The 19,426-nt window shown below is 35.0% G+C and overlaps 1 protein-coding gene across 8 annotated transcripts in view; it reads right to left on the bottom strand.

Annotated features, from left to right (window-relative positions):
• Window positions 1-4,580: 4,580 nt before the first annotated feature.
• The window catches only part of LOC140158507 (uncharacterized), a 111,693-nt gene continuing 96,847 nt past the window's right edge, over window positions 4,581-19,426 (bottom strand). For all 8 annotated transcript variants that reach the window (XM_072181615.1, XM_072181614.1, XM_072181612.1 and 5 more), the window contains one exon: window positions 4,581-5,656. In XM_072181615.1, coding sequence (XP_072037716.1) covers window positions 5,545-5,656 — 112 coding nt within the window. In that variant the 3' untranslated portion in view covers window positions 4,581-5,544. The remainder of the gene's footprint in view (window positions 5,657-19,426) is intronic.

Raw genomic sequence — 19,426 nt, forward strand, 5'->3', positions numbered from 1 at the left:
ACTCGATTACTGTGGGCAGCGCCATGGAATGGCATTAGTGTAGTCGTAAATCCCTCCTTTCTACAGGAGCACCTTCGGGAAATTGAACCTGATTTTTAAGTTTTTTTCATTGACAATTCACTTCCAATAAATGCCCCCCTTTTGGAAAAATGCAATGCCCCAGGGCGTTTATTACAAACAATACAGTATTCATATTGAAAATAAATATGTACCCATTATTCCTATACTTGCCATACACTTATAGTTAAACTATACTACAATACAATCAAATATATCATCTATGTTAGGTTCTTTTCAAATATTTCCTGGAAAAGTAAATCATTCAACAATTTTTACATACATTTTTGACATTAAAAGAAACATTGTCTACGAGAATATATCATACAGATTTTTCATAAATAACGTTCCTGCTAATGCCTGATACAGCTTGACATTCATATTTAACATTACGTACTTTGTACCAAATTAACTGCTGATATCAATAATAAAATCTACTAGGTCTGAACACCATTAAATGGCATAAATACTTGATTCAGAAGTCTTTTTACAAATCTAATGCACAAGATCAAGTTAGTTCCCGTTCTTATTTCCCATTACAAATGGATACATACACTTTCTTGGATAATAAAATGATGTAGCTATAATTCATCCCATATTTTTGACAATTTTAATACCATTTTAATGAGATTTTAAATTAAAACGAATGCCTTGTAGAGAGCTTGCACTCATCAATGTTTTTCCTTATGGAGGATGTCATAAATATGTAAATCTTATAGGAACATCTGGTAAGTTTTGTACTTATTGTTTCTTATTTGATTAAGTTATTCCAGTTGATATCCAGGCACCCCCTGTAGTCGACATTCTTCCACACTGGTGGTGTGAATTTCAAATGGGGTTACTTGAATGGGTGACTCAATTTGAACACACTGTGTGGGAGAATAAGATCATGTCATATGTCCCGGGGGTATATGAATTACAACTGGCATAGCCCATGCAATGTTTTTGGTAACACACACCATCTGGCATCTCAGGAACCACTTGTCCACTTTGATGTGATTCTCAGCAAATGGTAGCTAAATGCAAATCATCAAATGACTTATTTTGTTTTTTTACAAACATTGCTATGATAGGCATTTGTTACAACATAGTACTCCTTTAATTCATTTCTAACAGTTATTCTCAGAATTCTGAGAGATAAAACTTATTCAATAAGGTGACAAAAAAAGCCTGTTCTACAAGCCCGACTGACCCAGAAACTCTGTTTTTGAGATTTTTGTTTAAATTTGCTGTTGCGTATGTAAAATCAGCTGTTTTGGCCAGAGTGGACTGAGTTTGACTCTTTTGACTTGAGTTTTGGAAGAGTAAGATTTATTTTGACTGAAAAAACCCTGTGCAAAATGATGGAAAAAAACTGTCAAAAAATAGTAATTTCAGATTTTTCTTTATTTTCCGCCCAACCTCTCTTGAAAGGTCTGTCCCCCGTAGAACATGTTGTGGGGTTTTTTTTTTGTCCCATTGCTCTGAATACAGGTAGTGTTACCTGAATTCAATTGTACCATGGATGAACCCAAAATCAAGATGCAAGCAAGATCCATTTGTAGCAGATGACACATATTTATAACAAAATACATTAAAAAGTAATAACAAAATATCAAAAGTTTTTATGATAATTAATTGATTGATGAAACTGATTTTATATGAGGTATTTTACTCAAGTATTTTTACATGAGGATATGATTTCGAAGAACTTCTAGAATATAAATGTGCAAATATACCATAACGAAATCTGGATTTAGAAGCACATCTCCTTGCAATTATTGTCTCTTGCTTTCTTTCAAGAGGTCAAAACAAATCAATCATCTATTGTAAAGGACACTGCAAAAGCTTTGAGAACAACACATTTCAATTCCATCAATAGTTTTTCATGTCATCTCAGATGAATATCACTACGGATAACCAGTCCTTGTTTACAATGCCCACTAATCCCAGAGATTTGTAGTAAGCTTATACATGTGTCAAAACATGGGTAAATGAAAGCCAGTGACCATCAGTGAATTCTGCACTCAAGTAGCCTTGACCAGCCAAATCCAAGGGGTCAGTGAAAGCACAGATATTGGAGGCCCTATCTGCAATAGCTGCCAGGTGTTACATGTGTACAATATACTATACAGAAATAATGTCTATAGGGCAGCTATTGCAAATAGGGGCTTTTTACACTGAGCCCTCAACATTTTTGTGATTCTATACCTAGCAATTTCACTATGGAGAGTTGCCAGTGGAGTTAACATGTAACATTTTCAATTAGCAAAAAGAATACCTACTTGTTTTTCACTAAAAAATGTTTTCACTTTTTCAATATTTGTGTTATGCCCGGGGTGTTATGTGCATGAACAATTATAATGTACACATATTCAATCACTATGTTAATATCTGGGATGTTATCACACATTTCACATCCTCATTAACTTGCCAATAATAAGAACCTTGCATAGGGTTTTTGGCTGAGATAAACCATCAAGTCAATAGACCATTTCAGAAAATCCAGAGAGACTTTGCCATACCCTACATATGTCATGCTGATGCGCACATCACATTAGGTTTCATTGCCTGAACAGAATTAATCATGCCTCACCTCCTTTTTCAACCAAATCGATGGTAATAACTCTTATAGTGAGGAATCAACATTTGACCACAAATTGCCTCAGGCAAAACTCACTTTCTGGGAACTAAATACCACACAAGGTCATTTTTATGTAACTCATTGATCCATCTGTGCCATAAAAAATACTGCCTCTAGCTATAAAGACAGCATGGTGATGTGGTCAATTCATTGACAGATACTAACCACAGGTGAGAATTCAGTTTTGATCAATTCTCTTCAGGGAGTGAAGCGTAATGATTAGCGACCATTGTTACTGTACACAGTGACCTGCACAGTAACGATGTCCACATCGGTGTGACATTGACATGACGTATACATAGGGTTACTAAAGGTTTGAGGATTTTCTCAAATGGTCTGTTCCTCACATCTCAAGTCAGTAGCTGCAATTATCTTGTGGTTTTAAAAAATATACCAAGTGGAATATATTGCAGAATGTTGTACTATCAAAAAGATGTGCATATTAATAACCATTAGCTTCCCTCTCCTTGAAGCTCCTATTTGGATAATTGGGTCAAAAAGCTAGGGGCAGTATGGCCCTGATGGGGAATGAATTACAGAAGATGACCTTGTACAATGTAACATAATGATGGTGTGCTATACAATTACTAGAAATATACCTTCACTTAAGGGCTGGGGTATGAACGTTTGGACAGTATTTATTTTGGGACATTAGAGCACATCAGACATATCGAATTGCATTCTGAATACGAAGAATGTCATTCTGATATCAAATAATTTTGAATTTTGAAATTCGCAATTTAATACACATTTTATGGCAAATCATTAAAATTGATATTTTTGATATTTAACAGTACTTGAAGTAAACTTTATAAATCTGATGATTTATACTTAAAGTGTATGTAGATGGGTTGAAAAGCCAACGATCAATTGAAAGTTGTGAGCTTTCGTATTGAAGATATGAATTTTTTTCCCAAAACACCAAAAAAATTAGGTGTTTTTGGGAAAAAAATCAATATCTTCAATATGAAAGGTCAAAATTTCAATTGACCGTCGGCTTTTCCTCCTGCTACATACACTTTAAGAATATATCATTAGATTTATATAATTTACCGAGGACTGTTATATATCAAAAATTCGAAAAATATCAAATTTTTATAATTTGTCATAAAATTTGTATTATATTGTGATTTTCAAAAATGAAAATTATTTGATATCAGAAAGACATGCCAGTATTCAGAATACAATTCGATAGGTCTGAGGTGCTCTCATGTGCCACAAAAAATACTATCGAAACGCAATAAACGCTCATTTTAGATCCCTTAAAAGGCATGATTATCTTATGCTTACAGGCAGCAACGGGTGGTATGCTATGGGTACTGTTTAACAAGAACATGGTATATGATGCTATAATGATTAATGACCCAGATATTGCAAGTTATTAAAGATAGCTTGCTACATAATTGGCATTGGCTTGTTCAGATGGTCCCACGTCAACAGTAACTACATACATAAGTAAACTTAACTGTAGTGCCTTTGTAAACGCACTTACATGCAAGTTTTTTTTCGACGATTTTACATTTAAGTCAATAGAAACAAATTAATTTGATCTTTCGATCGACCATCAATGCTTGGTCAATCCTTATTATTTATTAAATCGATCAATTTACTATTGTTAATTGTGATAAAATAGTAATTTGTGCATGCTGGGATATTGACCAATATATATCTAGCATTAAATCTGATTGATTAATAGTTCATTAATAACAAGCATTGAAGCAGCGCATCGACGATCGATCCAAAGATCGAACACGTTTGTTTCTGGTGCCTAAGATATCTTACATGTAACGATCTACTTTCAAAATTAAGCCCCCCCTGCGAACAAGATACGCAAGTAACTCGCAAAAATAAGCATGACCTTATATTGACCACTACATGACTGGATGATTCAATCCTATTTTGTGATTGTGCATAATTTGCCAGTAAAGGACACGCTTACATGTGAGTTGGCTTTCAAGAAAGTCCTAATGAACACACACTTGTAAGTAGCATATTTAGTTGCTGGGTCGAAAGTAAGTTACTTTCAAACCCGGTGTTGTCACTGCCTATGCAAAGGCGTAACGCATGATCGTTCCCAAAGTAAAAAATACCCCCCTATTTGCGCGGTTTCAAGAACATTTGTTACCCCTATTTTACAAAAGCGGGTACAAATTAGCCTTGAAAATTACCCCTATTTTTTGCATTTCAAGTACACTTTTACAAAAGCACCCTTTTTTAACATTTCAAGAACACACACCAAATAACACAGTGGCCAAACTGGGAAGTCTCTAGTGATGTAATCGGTGTAAACAAATGCCAGAAACAAACTGAGTGAGTTGCTGAATATTAGGAAGGCACAAAAGTTTCACAAAACTTGAAATCCGGGAGTAAATTGAGCAAAAAATTTTATGATTTCTTGGGATTTCAACATTCTCAGATTCACAAAAATATACACTATTTTTTAATTTCGAGTACACCGTCGTCAAAAACAACCATTTAAAAAAAAAATGTTCGTGAACATAGTTTAAAAATAACCCCTTTTTTCTCGAAATTGGGAACGATCATGCGTAGGCTACACATAATCAATGTTAAGTGATAACACCGGGCTTTCAAAGTAGGTTACCGTCTAAACACACTTAATAATATACATGTAGCAAGCTCAATTACTTGGATGTCATGTTCATTTAACATATCCTTATCCTGTTTTTGCTGTCGGAACATTGTTATCTGCTGTCTGTAGTGTTGTTGTCTTAGGGCTTTATGGAACTAGGACAGTTGAACTTATTGTGTTTTGTGAACTCGATACATTGGTATGATAACAATCTTTTTATCCATCTGCAGCATTATACGATATGACAACAAATTTACTGCTAACACTAGTCTTACTATCTGTTTTCTGTTTGTGGTGGCACTCTACGAGGTCTTGGCTGAGGCCTTGGCTGTGGTCTTGGCTTCTGTGGAGGAGGACTCGTCGGATCGCTGCTCCGTCTTACATCCCTGATAGAGGCAAAGATAAAAACAATGGTTAATAAAAGTAGCATCAAAATTAATATAGTCGCCTTGCTCAAATGGGTGGCAACTTTAATCATGGCTTTAAATGTGTGTCAAGGTTAATTTGAACTACAGATCCAGACAAAATACAGCACTAATTTTTTAGATTACAAAAAATATTATCCTGTTTTGCGAAATGAAACAGCTAAATCTGAATCCTTGAGATTTTAATATTTTACCAATTTTAGGAAATAAAAGGGCCAAAACATGTTTGGTCATAAACAGTGAGTTTGCTTAAGATGATATTTTATGTTAATTTTGATCATTTGGTTATAAAAGAGATTCAAAACTGTCTTTTCCAAAAATTAAAATACATAACCTGAAATTAGTCTTTGTACAATTCTTTGGGCTTAATTGTCACAGCATATGAAAAAAAAAACCTAAATGCATCTTTTTCCTTATTTTCAAAAATTGACCAAATAATTAAATTTGACTTTTATTACCAGTTAATTCTAACTAAAAGATTACACTCTAGCTATGTTTCATTTGGCAAAACAGGATAATACTTTTTGATTGAACTTTTCTGTAAATCCCATAAGCCTTTGCGAGTAGACCTGAGATGTCGTCATTTGACCTCACATCGATGCGCACATCGTTTAGCGCACATCGTTACTGCGCATTCCAAGTCGGTGTGATGTCAAATGACAACATCTCAAGTCAACTCACAAAGGCTTATGGGATTTTAAAAGGTCAATCCTCAAAAATTAGTGCTGTATTTTCTGTAAATGGGAGTAGCTGCTGAGTAGCGATGAGCGACTAATTTTTTACCAAAGAGGAAGAGCACTTTGTTGTGCTGTGGAAAGCACTCTTCTTCATTGGTTAAAAGTCAATCCATCATCATTCCGCTACCTACCTAATTGGTAAGATCCTTATCATGTTATTTGTCCTCACTTTAACAACATGGGAAAACTTTCATAATATGGAAAAAATGTAGGCATGTCAAAAAAGTTCAATTTACTCCATATTTTGTCATCTTCAAAAAAAATGTTAATCTGAGGGAATGATAACTGTATTTGTGTTAGAATATATCAAAATTTAGACCTGGATATCAAGTTAGCATGTATGTGGGAATACTGGCCAATATTAATGATTGATGGCTTTCATGATTTCCGTCCAATGTTGATATATTGTGTGGCATATATAAGGTTGATTTTTGCTGTTGTCATACAGCCCTTAAATTAAGAATATGAAAAGGCAGCCAATTCAAGGCAATTTGACAAATTTGAAAAGGGCACCAAGGCAATTACATGCTTTTCAATGACTTGAAAACAGACAGAAATGTAGGGCACCAATGCATCGAAGGCAATTGCCTTTGATTCATTTTAGAGGCTACCTAGGACTCTCCTAGTTGTATTCACAAAAAGCACACTGACCCTACACCCTGTTTGTAATGTATTTTTATGCAACAGTATTTGCGATCTTTTCACCAGCAAGTCCGGCAAGTGTTTTTTGAAGTGTGTGTTTGCAAAAGCACACCCACACAAAATTCATGCAAAATAATATCATGCTTTATTTACAGCAAATATACATGTAGAATAAACAGATTCAGTTTCCTAACTGGCATGTCCTTAATCCCTCAATTATACAACAATCATAAGGGAATGAACCAAGTTTGTTGTTGTCCTACAAACCATGTCCCTTTGTTAAGAGGGGGTCAAAAACTTCAATTAGGTTTGTAAAAACATCAGTCAAAGGTGATCTTTTGGCCTTTGGGTTGGAATTTTCAAAATTTCAAACTTACACTGAAGGGGGGCAGGGAGGAGGTCAGCCTCCTAACAAAAGCACTTTCATTTATAGGATGTAATAATATTGAATTCTTGGTTTTGTTCCCTTAGTAAGAACTTGTATTAGTGCAGCTGGCAAGTCACAGCACTTTGAATTGTTTGCTTGGCCATGCATAACCCAACAAGTTTAACTTCTAGGACAAACAGTAAAAGTGCAGATTCACTAGTAGTAGAATAATATTAATATCATTATTGTATTATACTTTGATAGCTGTATATATAACTAAAAGCTGTTTTCCATTTTTCTCTCAAAAGGTCTTCACCCTTCATTTTTCCATGAAATGAAGATCCACTACTTTTTTTCTTGTAGATCCAGGGATGAGTCATATGATGTGCAAGATCAATGCAATGAAGACAGACACCCTTTAAAATGGATCAATATCATACATTTTGAACCTACTTTCTTAGCATAAAGTGCACGCAATATAAAAAGAACAGCATAGTTGTCTTTTACTCTTAACCAAATATCACAAGGTAATGGGCACAGTTGACTTTACCATTACTACTCCAGCTTTGACATTTATTGAATACCTTTCAAGCCCTCAAACCATCCTCAAGTATCATATTGAATTTCTCTATGGGATCAATGTACCAATTTACAACATGTGTTAAGGGTATGTCATTTGGAGAGTCTCCGTCCACACTTAAAGCTACAAAGTACAGCTCTAAACGCTCATGTTTTGAAGTATATGACCAAATAGCTTAGAGGAAACACTAATTTAGTGATAAATACTTTACCAACTCTATCCCTCTCACTGAAAACCAGTGCAGTCAACATGGGAAATAACTGTGAATTTATATAACAAGAATGGGATTCAAATGAATACAAACAAGCCTAGCAAAAAAAATTTGAGTAAGTCAAATTTTTTTCTTAGTTGTGTGACCAGTTTGAATTTACCTCAACAAGCCTAGTATTGCTTCAATTCTACTTGAGATAAAAATAACATTTTATGAGTTATATCTAGGTAATTGAAACCCATATATCAAGAGTGAAATTAAACAACAACGGTCATCAATGCCCAATGGGAAAAGGTTGGGAGTAATGGCCAGTTAAGCTTAATAGGTTCTCTGCAGATATGTGTATCCTTCAAATATAAATAAATGATACATATTTCACAAATCCTTTCTGAGATGACAGTGTTCATCTCATCCATAAACCACTAGACTAATACTACCCTATATATCTGTCCTTTTTCGGACATACTTTGTTTCTAGTTTTCAAATATATATATGAAAAGTTAAAAGTATAATTTCTCGGAAGGAAAAAATGTACAAATGTTTGTACCATACAGCGTGACAGACATCATTGTTGATCAGATAAAGATAAGACGATGCAAAACAAGCGTTGTGCCATCTCTCCCGGGTACTGTATTCAACCAGGCGGCGGATAACATGATCGAGCCGGCAACTTGTGAAACCGCCCGGCCGTATGGCATTTTCCAATATACTCGGTTAGTTTTGTGGGGTTCATTATCGAACCCCAACGGTTTTAATTTGTATTTATATTATTTATCAACATAGGCCTATTTGTTTGTGATATTTCAAGTGTTTTAAAATTTCAAAATAATCCCATTCAATTACACGGTTGACGATGAAAATTTACTGAATTTAGAGAATGCAATGCGGCCACCACCTGTATTCAACTTAGTAAGTGCTCCCTTCCCTTATAAGGACAAAGACAAATTTTACAGGTGATATCTGATAAATCTTCCCCTTTTCAATGCACCTGTACGACTAAATTCTGCCAAATGTCTAAATTAATATAAATTACCATCAAAACAAGCGGAGCACAATGGCCATATTGTACCATCTATCCCTGGTACTGTATTCAACTTAGTAAGTGCTCCCTTCCCTTATAAGGACAAAGACAAATTTTACAGGTGATATCTGATAAATCTTCCCCTTTTCAATGCACCTGTACGACTAAATTCTGCCAAATGTCTAAATTAATATAAATTACCATCAAAACAAGCGAGCACAATGGCCATATTGTACCATCTATCCCTGGTACTGTATTCAACTTAGTAAGTGCTCCTTCCCTTATAAGGACAAAGACAAATTTTACAGGTGATATCTGATAAATCTTCCCCTTTTCAATGCACCTGTACGACTAAATTCTGCCAAATGTCTAAATTAATATAAATTACCATCAAAACAAGCGGAGCACAATGGCCATATTGTACCATCTCTCCCTGGTACTGTATTCAACTTAGTAAGTGCTCCCTTCCCTTATAAGGACAAAGACAAATTTTACAGGTGATATCTGATAAATCTTCCCTTTTTAATGCACCTGTACGACTAAATTCTGCCAAATGTCTAAATTAATATAAATTACCATCAAAACAAGCGGAGCACAATGGCCATATTGTACCATCTATCCCTGGTACTGTATTCAACTTAGTAAGTGCTCCCTTCCCTTTTAAGGACAAAGACAAATTGTACAGGTGATATCTGATAAATCTTCCCCTTTTTAATGCACCTGTACAACCAAATTTTACCAAATGTCTTAATTAATATAAATTACCATCAAAACCTTCCTGCTCAGGATTTTTGATTTTTCATTTACTGTATTTTTAATGTTTATGTGTGTAAATTCCGAATTTTGACTTTTAATTCATCATTTTAATAGGCGTTGTTCAAAAGTGACTGATTTAAGCAAAATATGGTACATATTGAATGTTTCATGTAATATTACAGGATTATTCTATCAAGACGAGAAACCAATTAATTTTCATTCAAAAGTTATGTATAATGTTTCTCTAGACATTGTTTGATCTTTCCATATTTCATGCAAACAGACACATGACTCTTTCTCATTTTGTTAAAAGAAGTAAATCAACTTCTATAAATTGGTTAAAAATAGACAACTCCTGTTGTTCATAATAGCTCAAAATGGTTTGCATTGGAGGCAGATAATAATGTTCAAGATATGAATATGATATCAGTCATATAGAGGGTATGAATAAGTACATTGCATGTTATATGAAGTGTAACTAATTCATTGTTTTGTACAAGTGGTGAATCTCATTCTAGGTGTTTCCATATCCTCACTTAAACCTCCAAATTGGGCTCTTGAAAGGAGTTAGGTTCATTATTATTTTACTGTTATATTTGCCTGACATGTCCCAATGGGTATAGCATAATGAGACCCCTTTCAAGATCAAAAGCCACCCCCTTTAAGAATATAATGTCCTGTACAAAGCAGAGTTCAAGTGTACAATTGGGTTTCTTTTCAGTGATGTAAGCCTCAAATTGACAAATGCTGGCAACAGTGAATGTATACAATGGTACCGGATGGTACTCGATCTAGAAATAGAAAAAAGACGAATCCATGTTTTGTCTACAAGATTGCTATTATGGTACCGGATGGTACTCGTTCTAGAAATAGAAAAAAGACGAATCCATGTTTTGTCTACAAGATTGCTATCACCTGTACAAAGTGCACACTCATAAATGTGGCTCACAAGTTCCCTTAAGTAACATCTGTTTGTGTCAAATAGCCACTGTCTTAAACTACCACTTAAGGGTAGACACAGTATTGCTGGTCGGTCGAAGCAGCCAAAAAAATTGATTTTCATAATCTAAAACAATATATTATTGAAAAATAACACCTGATGTTTTGCAAAACAATGTAAATGTTTTTTTCTATCCTATAAGAAACTGAAATTTAATATTTCAGAGTTCTGACTGATTTTGCTTGATTGCATCACATAATGCAAGGCAACTTGTAAAAATACTTAAAACTTGAAAATTTGTTGGGTCAATGTCAGATGCAAAACATAAAGACACATTTCATAAGAATCAGAAAAGCTAATTACACAAAACAAATTACAGCATGCCACTTGTCAACATTTGTCATGGGTCAACATTTCAGTGCCAGCCCATTACACCTGACAATGTGTCTCGGATGAGATGTGATACTGTAGCCAGTATAAATAGTCCAGATGAACAGTTTAAATATTTATTACGAGGGGCAGTGAAATTTTTTTTTTGTAGAGCAAGGTATACTACTTTGTCGCACAGTAATGAATTTGATATCATTTGAAAGCTTGTTCCTTCAAAACATTACTGCAAAAATTGATTTTTACATTACTGTATATGGGTAGGACACCCTGCTGAGGAAGCCTACCTCCTTGAATACAGCTGTAATTCATGGGTTATATCTAAGGATATGGAACATAAAATCAACTCATTTGGAACATCATGCTACCGCATTATGCTAAACATCAAGAGAGTAGACAAGTACCATCTACAATCTGACAGAGACAGCACCACTTGTTAAGAAAGCCAGGACTCGTCAACTGAAATTTGTAGGGTATATACTCAACAAAAAAACTCCTGTAAAAGAGTATATGCATTGTATGTCCGAACTCATGGAAAGAGGAAACCCGATTGGCAACGAACCTTGTTCTGGAAATATTTCCAGTGTCTTTTGGGTGATATGGACAGCATGCTGAGTCAAGGTCAACTATCAGCAATGGCTCAAGACCCAAGAAATTTTGTAGCCGCCTGCTCCGCAGCCAAGGGATGATGATGGTATTTCTAACTCAGTTCTCACATCGTGGAAACGTCTGCACTTTTGTATTGTTTATCTATATATATATATATTTCTTTCCTGAACCCGACTTGTTTTTCTAATATATATATATATAATTGAAGAGATTCATCAGGAATACAGTTATCAGATTTCAAAGTTTTCATAGTAAAAATTCCAAGAAATATATATATATACATTTCTTTTCTGAACTGGACTCGATTCGAAAGAAAGAACCCCAGTGCGTTTCAACCCGGAGAGAACTCACCCTGATCAGGCCTTACTCGATGATATATGCCCCGATCCGTAAATTTTCAATCCGATCTGCTTGACAAATTTTCAATTTTGATCCGAGTTGGTCCAGGGTATTTCAGATTTTTGTGTTGCCCCGCAGGGCGTTAATACAAATATTGAATGTTTATGAGTAAAATGGATAATTTAGAAGTAACACCCAAACCTTTAATTGGTGAGTCGAGGTGTGCAATGGTTGGGTATGTCAGCATTGCCATGGAAGCTGCGCATGATTCTTTGTTAATCTGGGATTCTGTATTAAGTGATTTAAGTGGTGTGCCCTTGCGTTTCACTTGAATAAAAATAGGACAATACATGCACTTTTTACAATCAAATGAAGCTTGCCATAGTGCATTATGCAAAGAGCTTTTAAATAGAAATAGAGTCGCAATAGATTATATAATCTTTTGTTCGTTTGATGCCGATTAGAAGTTGCGACAGGCTATTCATAAAAGTGGTACCTTTGTTTCGAATAAAGGGGTTCCGCCATTATTGGTCACTGATCCGGCATCATATTAATGCTCTACACAATAGGCGAGTATCAATAAGTGACCACACTACAGTCATGTGTAAGGACAGCCATGTGTAAAGTGGTACCATTGTGCTCACGTATCCCAAATGTGTGCTTGTGTGGGTCTGAATTATATAAGGAGGCTTTGGCTGTCGATGCTATCATCTTTACCACCCACCTGACGTTAGGCGTTTCATTTAAATAAATTGAATGCTCTTCTGATCGATTACATATTAGAATGTATGAAGGCTGCCATGTTCAGTCCATATATCTATATTACACTATAATGGTAATCGCTATACGTATACATTTAAGTATAAGTATAGGCCTATAAAGGTTGTTTTAAGAAATTTCCATTTAATTTTATTTTAAGAAAGAGATTGGTATAGAAATAGTGGCGCACCCAAAGAGGAGAGGGGGTTGGGGAGGGGCAGATTCACCTCTGTGAGAAGTCTTGGGAGGGAGGAGGGAGGAAGAGGGAGGAGGGATATGGAGAATGAGAGAGGGCTGGAGGAAGGAGAAATAAAAAGATATAATAAAGACAAGTAGATAAATAGAAATATAAGGAAAATGATGGGAATGAGAGAGGGAGGGTGAGAGGGGACAATGAGAGCGAGGGAGTGATAAAGTGTAGGTCTACGAAAGAATAAGTACAGAGAAGGGAAAAGAAAGGAATGACAAATACATTTAATAATAATTATTAGGCCTATATAATAACTAAACACATAACAGCACTGGGCAGCCATTCGATGATGTCAATGCCTTTATTCGTTACGTAATTAAAACGCCCAGTCAGATGTATTTCACACCTACCAAACACAACTCACCCAATTTCGCAAACTGGACGTTGAATGTACACTCTCATGAATATTGATTGGAAACAATAGAACAATAGACCCTGCAGAGCGTTGGAATTATGTGTGTTTAATATCTGTATAAATATTGCAGTAAATCGTATTGATTTGAATTCAGCATGAAGATAATGGTGGGTTTTACATGCCACAATGTTTACATACTAACTATTGATCGCTGTAAAATGTAAATTTGGGTATATTTCTTTAAAAACATAACTGTGTTGCTAATATCAAACGACATTAAACAAATGCAGTATCAAAATGTGCATAAAGAAGGATGGCTTATTTAAATTACTGTGAATACAATGAATAGTTCTGAAGCTATAGGAGTATTTACAATGCCTGCATTACTTTATGTGAAGGTTTTATGATATGAAAACACACTTCTTGAAAACACATTATGTAGCTTTTCATAGTGAATTCACATGCCTTTAACATAAATCAATATCCAATATTTATTACTCAGCTTTGCAATTGATTCTGGGTTAATTCAGGCAGGTCAAACGGAATATCGTTTTTTGAGAAAACATGGGATTCTGGGTTAATCTGGGATTCTGGGATTTAAGTGATGTACCATATTGTTATCTTGCTCTTTACTTCAACTAAAGTAGGAAAAATCACGTCTTGAAAACAAATTGTGTAGCTTGCCATAGTGGATTAGAAAATGTGTCTTCAATACAGGGTGTCCCTGAGAGAACTGTATCGGCGGGAACTGGATTTTTGGGTATTTTAAGGCATAAACCAAGAAAAACTAAATGAATTTTGACAATTGACTGCTCCGTGTTTGAAATAAAAGAATTTTATGAAACTACCTCATTTTCAATCCATTCCACTAAGTCATATGTGATGCGATCAAGCAAAATCAGTCGGAACTCGGAAATATTGATTTTGAGATATAGCCAAACTAAGGAAATATTTCCTTTTGTTTTCTCTTGTTTTGGAAACTCAAATTGCTCATATCTTTGCAACTGGTTGTTCAGTTTCATTGGGGTTTTCTGCAAAATTCAGATTTGTAAATGCTTTTTACTATCCTATAAGAAACTGAAAATTTAATGTACCCGAATTCCGACTGATTTTGCTTGATCGCATCACATATATCTATCAATGACAACAGACACCTCATGCCCTAATGATGCGCAACCGATTAGAACTCCAAATACAGATCATCGATTGATATTTGAATCTGTGGAAAGGTTCGAAAATGAGGGTGTTTCATAAACTTCTTATATTTCAAGAACGGTGTAGTCAATTGTCAAAATTCAAAAAGTATATGATAGCTGATTTTTTCCACCACGCCAGTTGTTTAGTTATGACAATACAGTTCTTTTAGGGACACCCTGTATAAATAAATATACAGGTTTGCAATAGATTCTGGGTTAATAGGGCAGGTCTAATGGAATAAGTTAACCCCGGTTATTTAAGTTGAGTCACCTTAATTGCCCTTCACCTAAAGAATGATAGGACAACTACCTATCAAGTTGTGTAGTTTGTCCTCATGGACAATAGCCCAACTATAGGGCCTTTTAAACACACTATATCCAAAAAACCGCTAAAAACCCACTAACTGCTCCACCCGAAAAATTTCTGGGGAATAGCAGTCACAGGGTTTAGCAGTTCTCTGGATATAGCCAGGTTTTATCATATAGCATGGTTTTGGGTCACCACAGTCAAAAGGTCCTACTAGTAGGGCTAGTTGACAAGGTCCTGTTAATTGAAAACACAGGATTCTAGGTTAATTTGGGATTCTGTATTAAGTGGTGTACCATATTGTCATCTTACCCTTCAACGAAACTATAATAGCAAAATGAACTTCTTACAAACAAATGAAGCTTGTCACAGTGAATTAGAATGAATTAATATATAATACTTATTATGCAGGTTTGTAATAGAATCTGTGTTATTACAGTAGAGCAGTTTTAATGTTTAATGGAATACTTTAACCCCGAGTTAAGTGATTTAAGTGGTTTACCATATTGCCACCTGGCCCTTGTTCACGTCAACTACAATAGGAAACCGCAAATCTTTAATATAAATAAATAAACATCCAATTGAATATTTTGCCATACAGCAGCAGAGGGTTTGTTATCTTCAGTAGATAGCAATGAGCCAGAAACTACATGGTGCATGAGGGCTGGTTTGTTATCTTCAGTAAATAGCAATGAGGGAGAAACTACATGGTGCATGACGGGTGGTTTGTTATCTTCAGTAGATAGCAATGAGCCAGAAACTACATGGTGCATGAGGGGTGGTTTGTCTTATACCTAGGCCTATAAAGGATCAGTGTTTTAAATCACATCACTAATAAAATCAGCACTGCATACAAAGATTCCCAGCAAGCACAAAAGGGTTTGTTTTTAAAATGTTGCACACACATTTTGATTTATTCAATAAGTTTTAATAATATTTAAATGTCAGCAATGAAAACATTTTAAAATGAAAACATTTTATATGAACAAAAAATACAACAAGAACAAGAACATTTGAAAAATGTTGTCAAAATGTTATTGTAAAATATTTGTTTACACCTCCAAGCCCACAACATGATCAATGGCATTACGAGTTACCGATCAACTCACATAATCCATTGCATATTCGTTTCTGAACAATAGACTAATATAAACTGAAAAGATAAAAAGACCACAGGAGTAATTAACATGTGAACACAACTATAGAAAGCAAAAAATATGGATTTTTATATCAAAGTATGCAACAGATACATTTGATTAAGAGCAAATACTGAGCATCCTGAAAAACTGCCTCCCACAGATTTTATCTTGATTTTCTTCTCCTTTGATTGTTTAAGTACCACACATACGAGATAGATAAATTGAATAGATAAAGTTGTTTTTCATTTCTCTCATTCATCAGTATAGTATTGTCTTTATCCTCAGTCATGCATCATTATTATTAACAACATCATAGTTCTGGGAAGGCAAGGGGTTGGTTGATAAAGTTGTTTTTCTTTTCTCTCATTCATCAGTATTGCTTTTATCCTCAGCCATGCATCATTATTATTATTAACAACATCATAGTTCTGGGGTGGTTTGTCTCAGAAGACTGTGCGTGTAGCTTTTAATTTTGTTTCCTTTTTTATAATCATCAGATAAAAAATGGGGCCCACAAATTCAATAACAAAAGGAAAATAATATATATCCACATTTCACATAGCCTTTTTCAACCAAAATAAAATTACTTTTTTTTTCATTTTCTTCTGCGACAAAATTTCTTTGTTGGCTTAAAGGTCCATAATCTGATCAACAGCAACATCCCACCCCCATTTTTCTCATTGTCTATGAGTTTTTGGTATCATCTTCCCATGTGGTTGAATATAAAGGGCATATTCTTTCACAGGCTGGTCACCTGTAGGACGCAGTATATTGCGAGAACTTTGAGTTGATGAGTCCTGTAACCTGTGGAGTGGTATTGGTCAGATTGTAGATGGTTTCATTTGGAATCCGATCCACACGCTTGATGTTTAACATGACTCTGTAGGCATTGATCTTGTTTTCCATGTCCTTGGTGATTACCCAGGACTCGCACCCGTACAGAAAGACAGTAACAAAGGGTGTCTCGAACAGCTTGATTTTTGTTTCAATTGGTAGGAATGGACTTCTCCAAAGGCATTCCAGTTTCCAGAATGCTGCCCAGGCTAGTGCTTTTCATCTTTTTAGGTCTCCAACACTAGAGCCCATCTTGGAACTCAAGTACTTGAAGTCTGTGACATGGTTGATGGTACTACCATATATTTAATCATTTGATCATTACAGTTTGCAGTCATATAATCTGTCTAAGGTGCGCTGATGACAAGACCTAGATCTGCTGCTACAGTTACAGTCTTAGTAAGATGTGACTGGGCCCGAGCTATGGAAGATTCCAATAGGGCAATATCATTCAGCATAATGTTGGTAGGCCAATTCCAGCATCAATTCCAGAAGTGGATTCCTGCAGAAGCTAGTCTAGCAGGACAATGAACAAGAATGGCGCCAACACACACACCAAAGCACCCCAGTTGTTACTTGGAAAGGCTCAGGGATCTACAATGACAGTATTATTGGAGTCCTTGTAGAGCCCCTGAATAGCATTGACCACAACCTTTGTTATTCCATATTATGCCGCATCACTGAAAGCATGACGGAACTGTTGATGCAACCAATATACATGGTCACAATGACCCAACTTTGCCAGCATCATTGATAAACCTTGTGTTACTCGTATTTAATAACATAACAAGTAGTAGCATGTCAAAATAGCTTATCAACAACAATCCATATAATTCTGCATGAAAAGTTCAATTATACAAATAACATGTCATTTTCCATGCTCATGGATTCTCCCTAGCCCCACCTATAAGTTTATTCCCCACATACATATAGTAAAGGATTATGGATTTCTAAAGATTTGGTTAAAACAAAATGTTTTAAGTCAACATCTTGGTTAAAGCTTTGGCTTTAGTGAAAGGTTATAAGGCTTTGGCTTTCACAAATACCTTTGATCATGGAGAGATTAAGGTTTCTTCATTCATTCTCATATCAGCACATAACAGATCATTTCACATTAGAAACATACATATATGATGTGATCCAAGGGAAATCAGTCAAATGACACTCATCTTGATAGTGAGTTATTATTGGCAAACAATAAGCTCAAATTGTTTTGTTTCTTATTGTTTTCAGCACTGTAAATTCTGTATAACTTGATATGACCAGAAGATCAAGTTTCATGAGGTTTGCATGTAAAAAACACCCACTTGAAATTGAATATTTTTGACGTAAGACTCGCTTCCCTTGAGTGATATACATTCAATTCAATATTATTTCATGTAATATACAATGGAAATACTAAAAAATATATATTTTTATATGTGATCGAAAGGGCAATTTATTTCTATGATGAATGAGGATATTGCTAAATATTTTTCTTCCCCCCCCCCCCCAGTTTTGAGTCAAAACCCCTAAAATTACGTAAATTTCCACTTTTTGCAGCAAGTTTGTGTAAAATTTGTCGATTCCCCCTGAAATTCACTTTGCCCCCCTAATGCCCCCCAAAAAACAAAACAAATCCCTGGTGCCACCACTGGGCGCAGTGCCCTCAGCCTGATGAGTGCACGCCCGTGCATATATACACAATCAATGCATGGTTTGGATTTTTCTAACGCTTGCTCTGATTGGTTCTTGCTATCTAAGAGTGTATGAATTACATATAGTTTTTTGGTACAAATCTGAAATAAAATGTGATTAAATAAAATTGACTAAAAACAAACTGGTTAGTGTGAAAACAATTAGTAAATTGCACACAAAAATCATTATTTCATTAAGAATTGTGCAGGCAAATTGTAAATAGCATGGTGAATTATGTCATTATAGAAACTGTAAAAGGAAAGAATCAAACTGTCTAGGTACAGCATGGAAAATAGTATATTGTTAAAAAATTAAAATTTAGCATAAAAATTAAAATTTAGCATAAAAATTAAAATTTAGCATAAAAATTAGAATTGATGGAGTAATTTATTCATATGGAGTAATTTATTCATACAGAGTACAGAGAAATCAAATTGTGCACATTTTGCAGCACATCTCATTGCCTGATTTTATGTCTGAAAAAACTTTTGGGGCCCTGGACAAGTACCTGGTTCAGACATTCAAATTAGAAAGTGGGTGAAAACATTAATCTCTGTATGTGGGTCGACAACTGTAGACAGACAATATATGTTGAAATAACATTAAAGGAAGAACATTAAATCCA

The sequence above is a fragment of the Amphiura filiformis genome, chromosome 8, assembly GCF_039555335.1.
Source record: "Amphiura filiformis chromosome 8, Afil_fr2py, whole genome shotgun sequence".
Taxonomy (NCBI): domain Eukaryota; kingdom Metazoa; phylum Echinodermata; class Ophiuroidea; order Amphilepidida; family Amphiuridae; genus Amphiura; species Amphiura filiformis.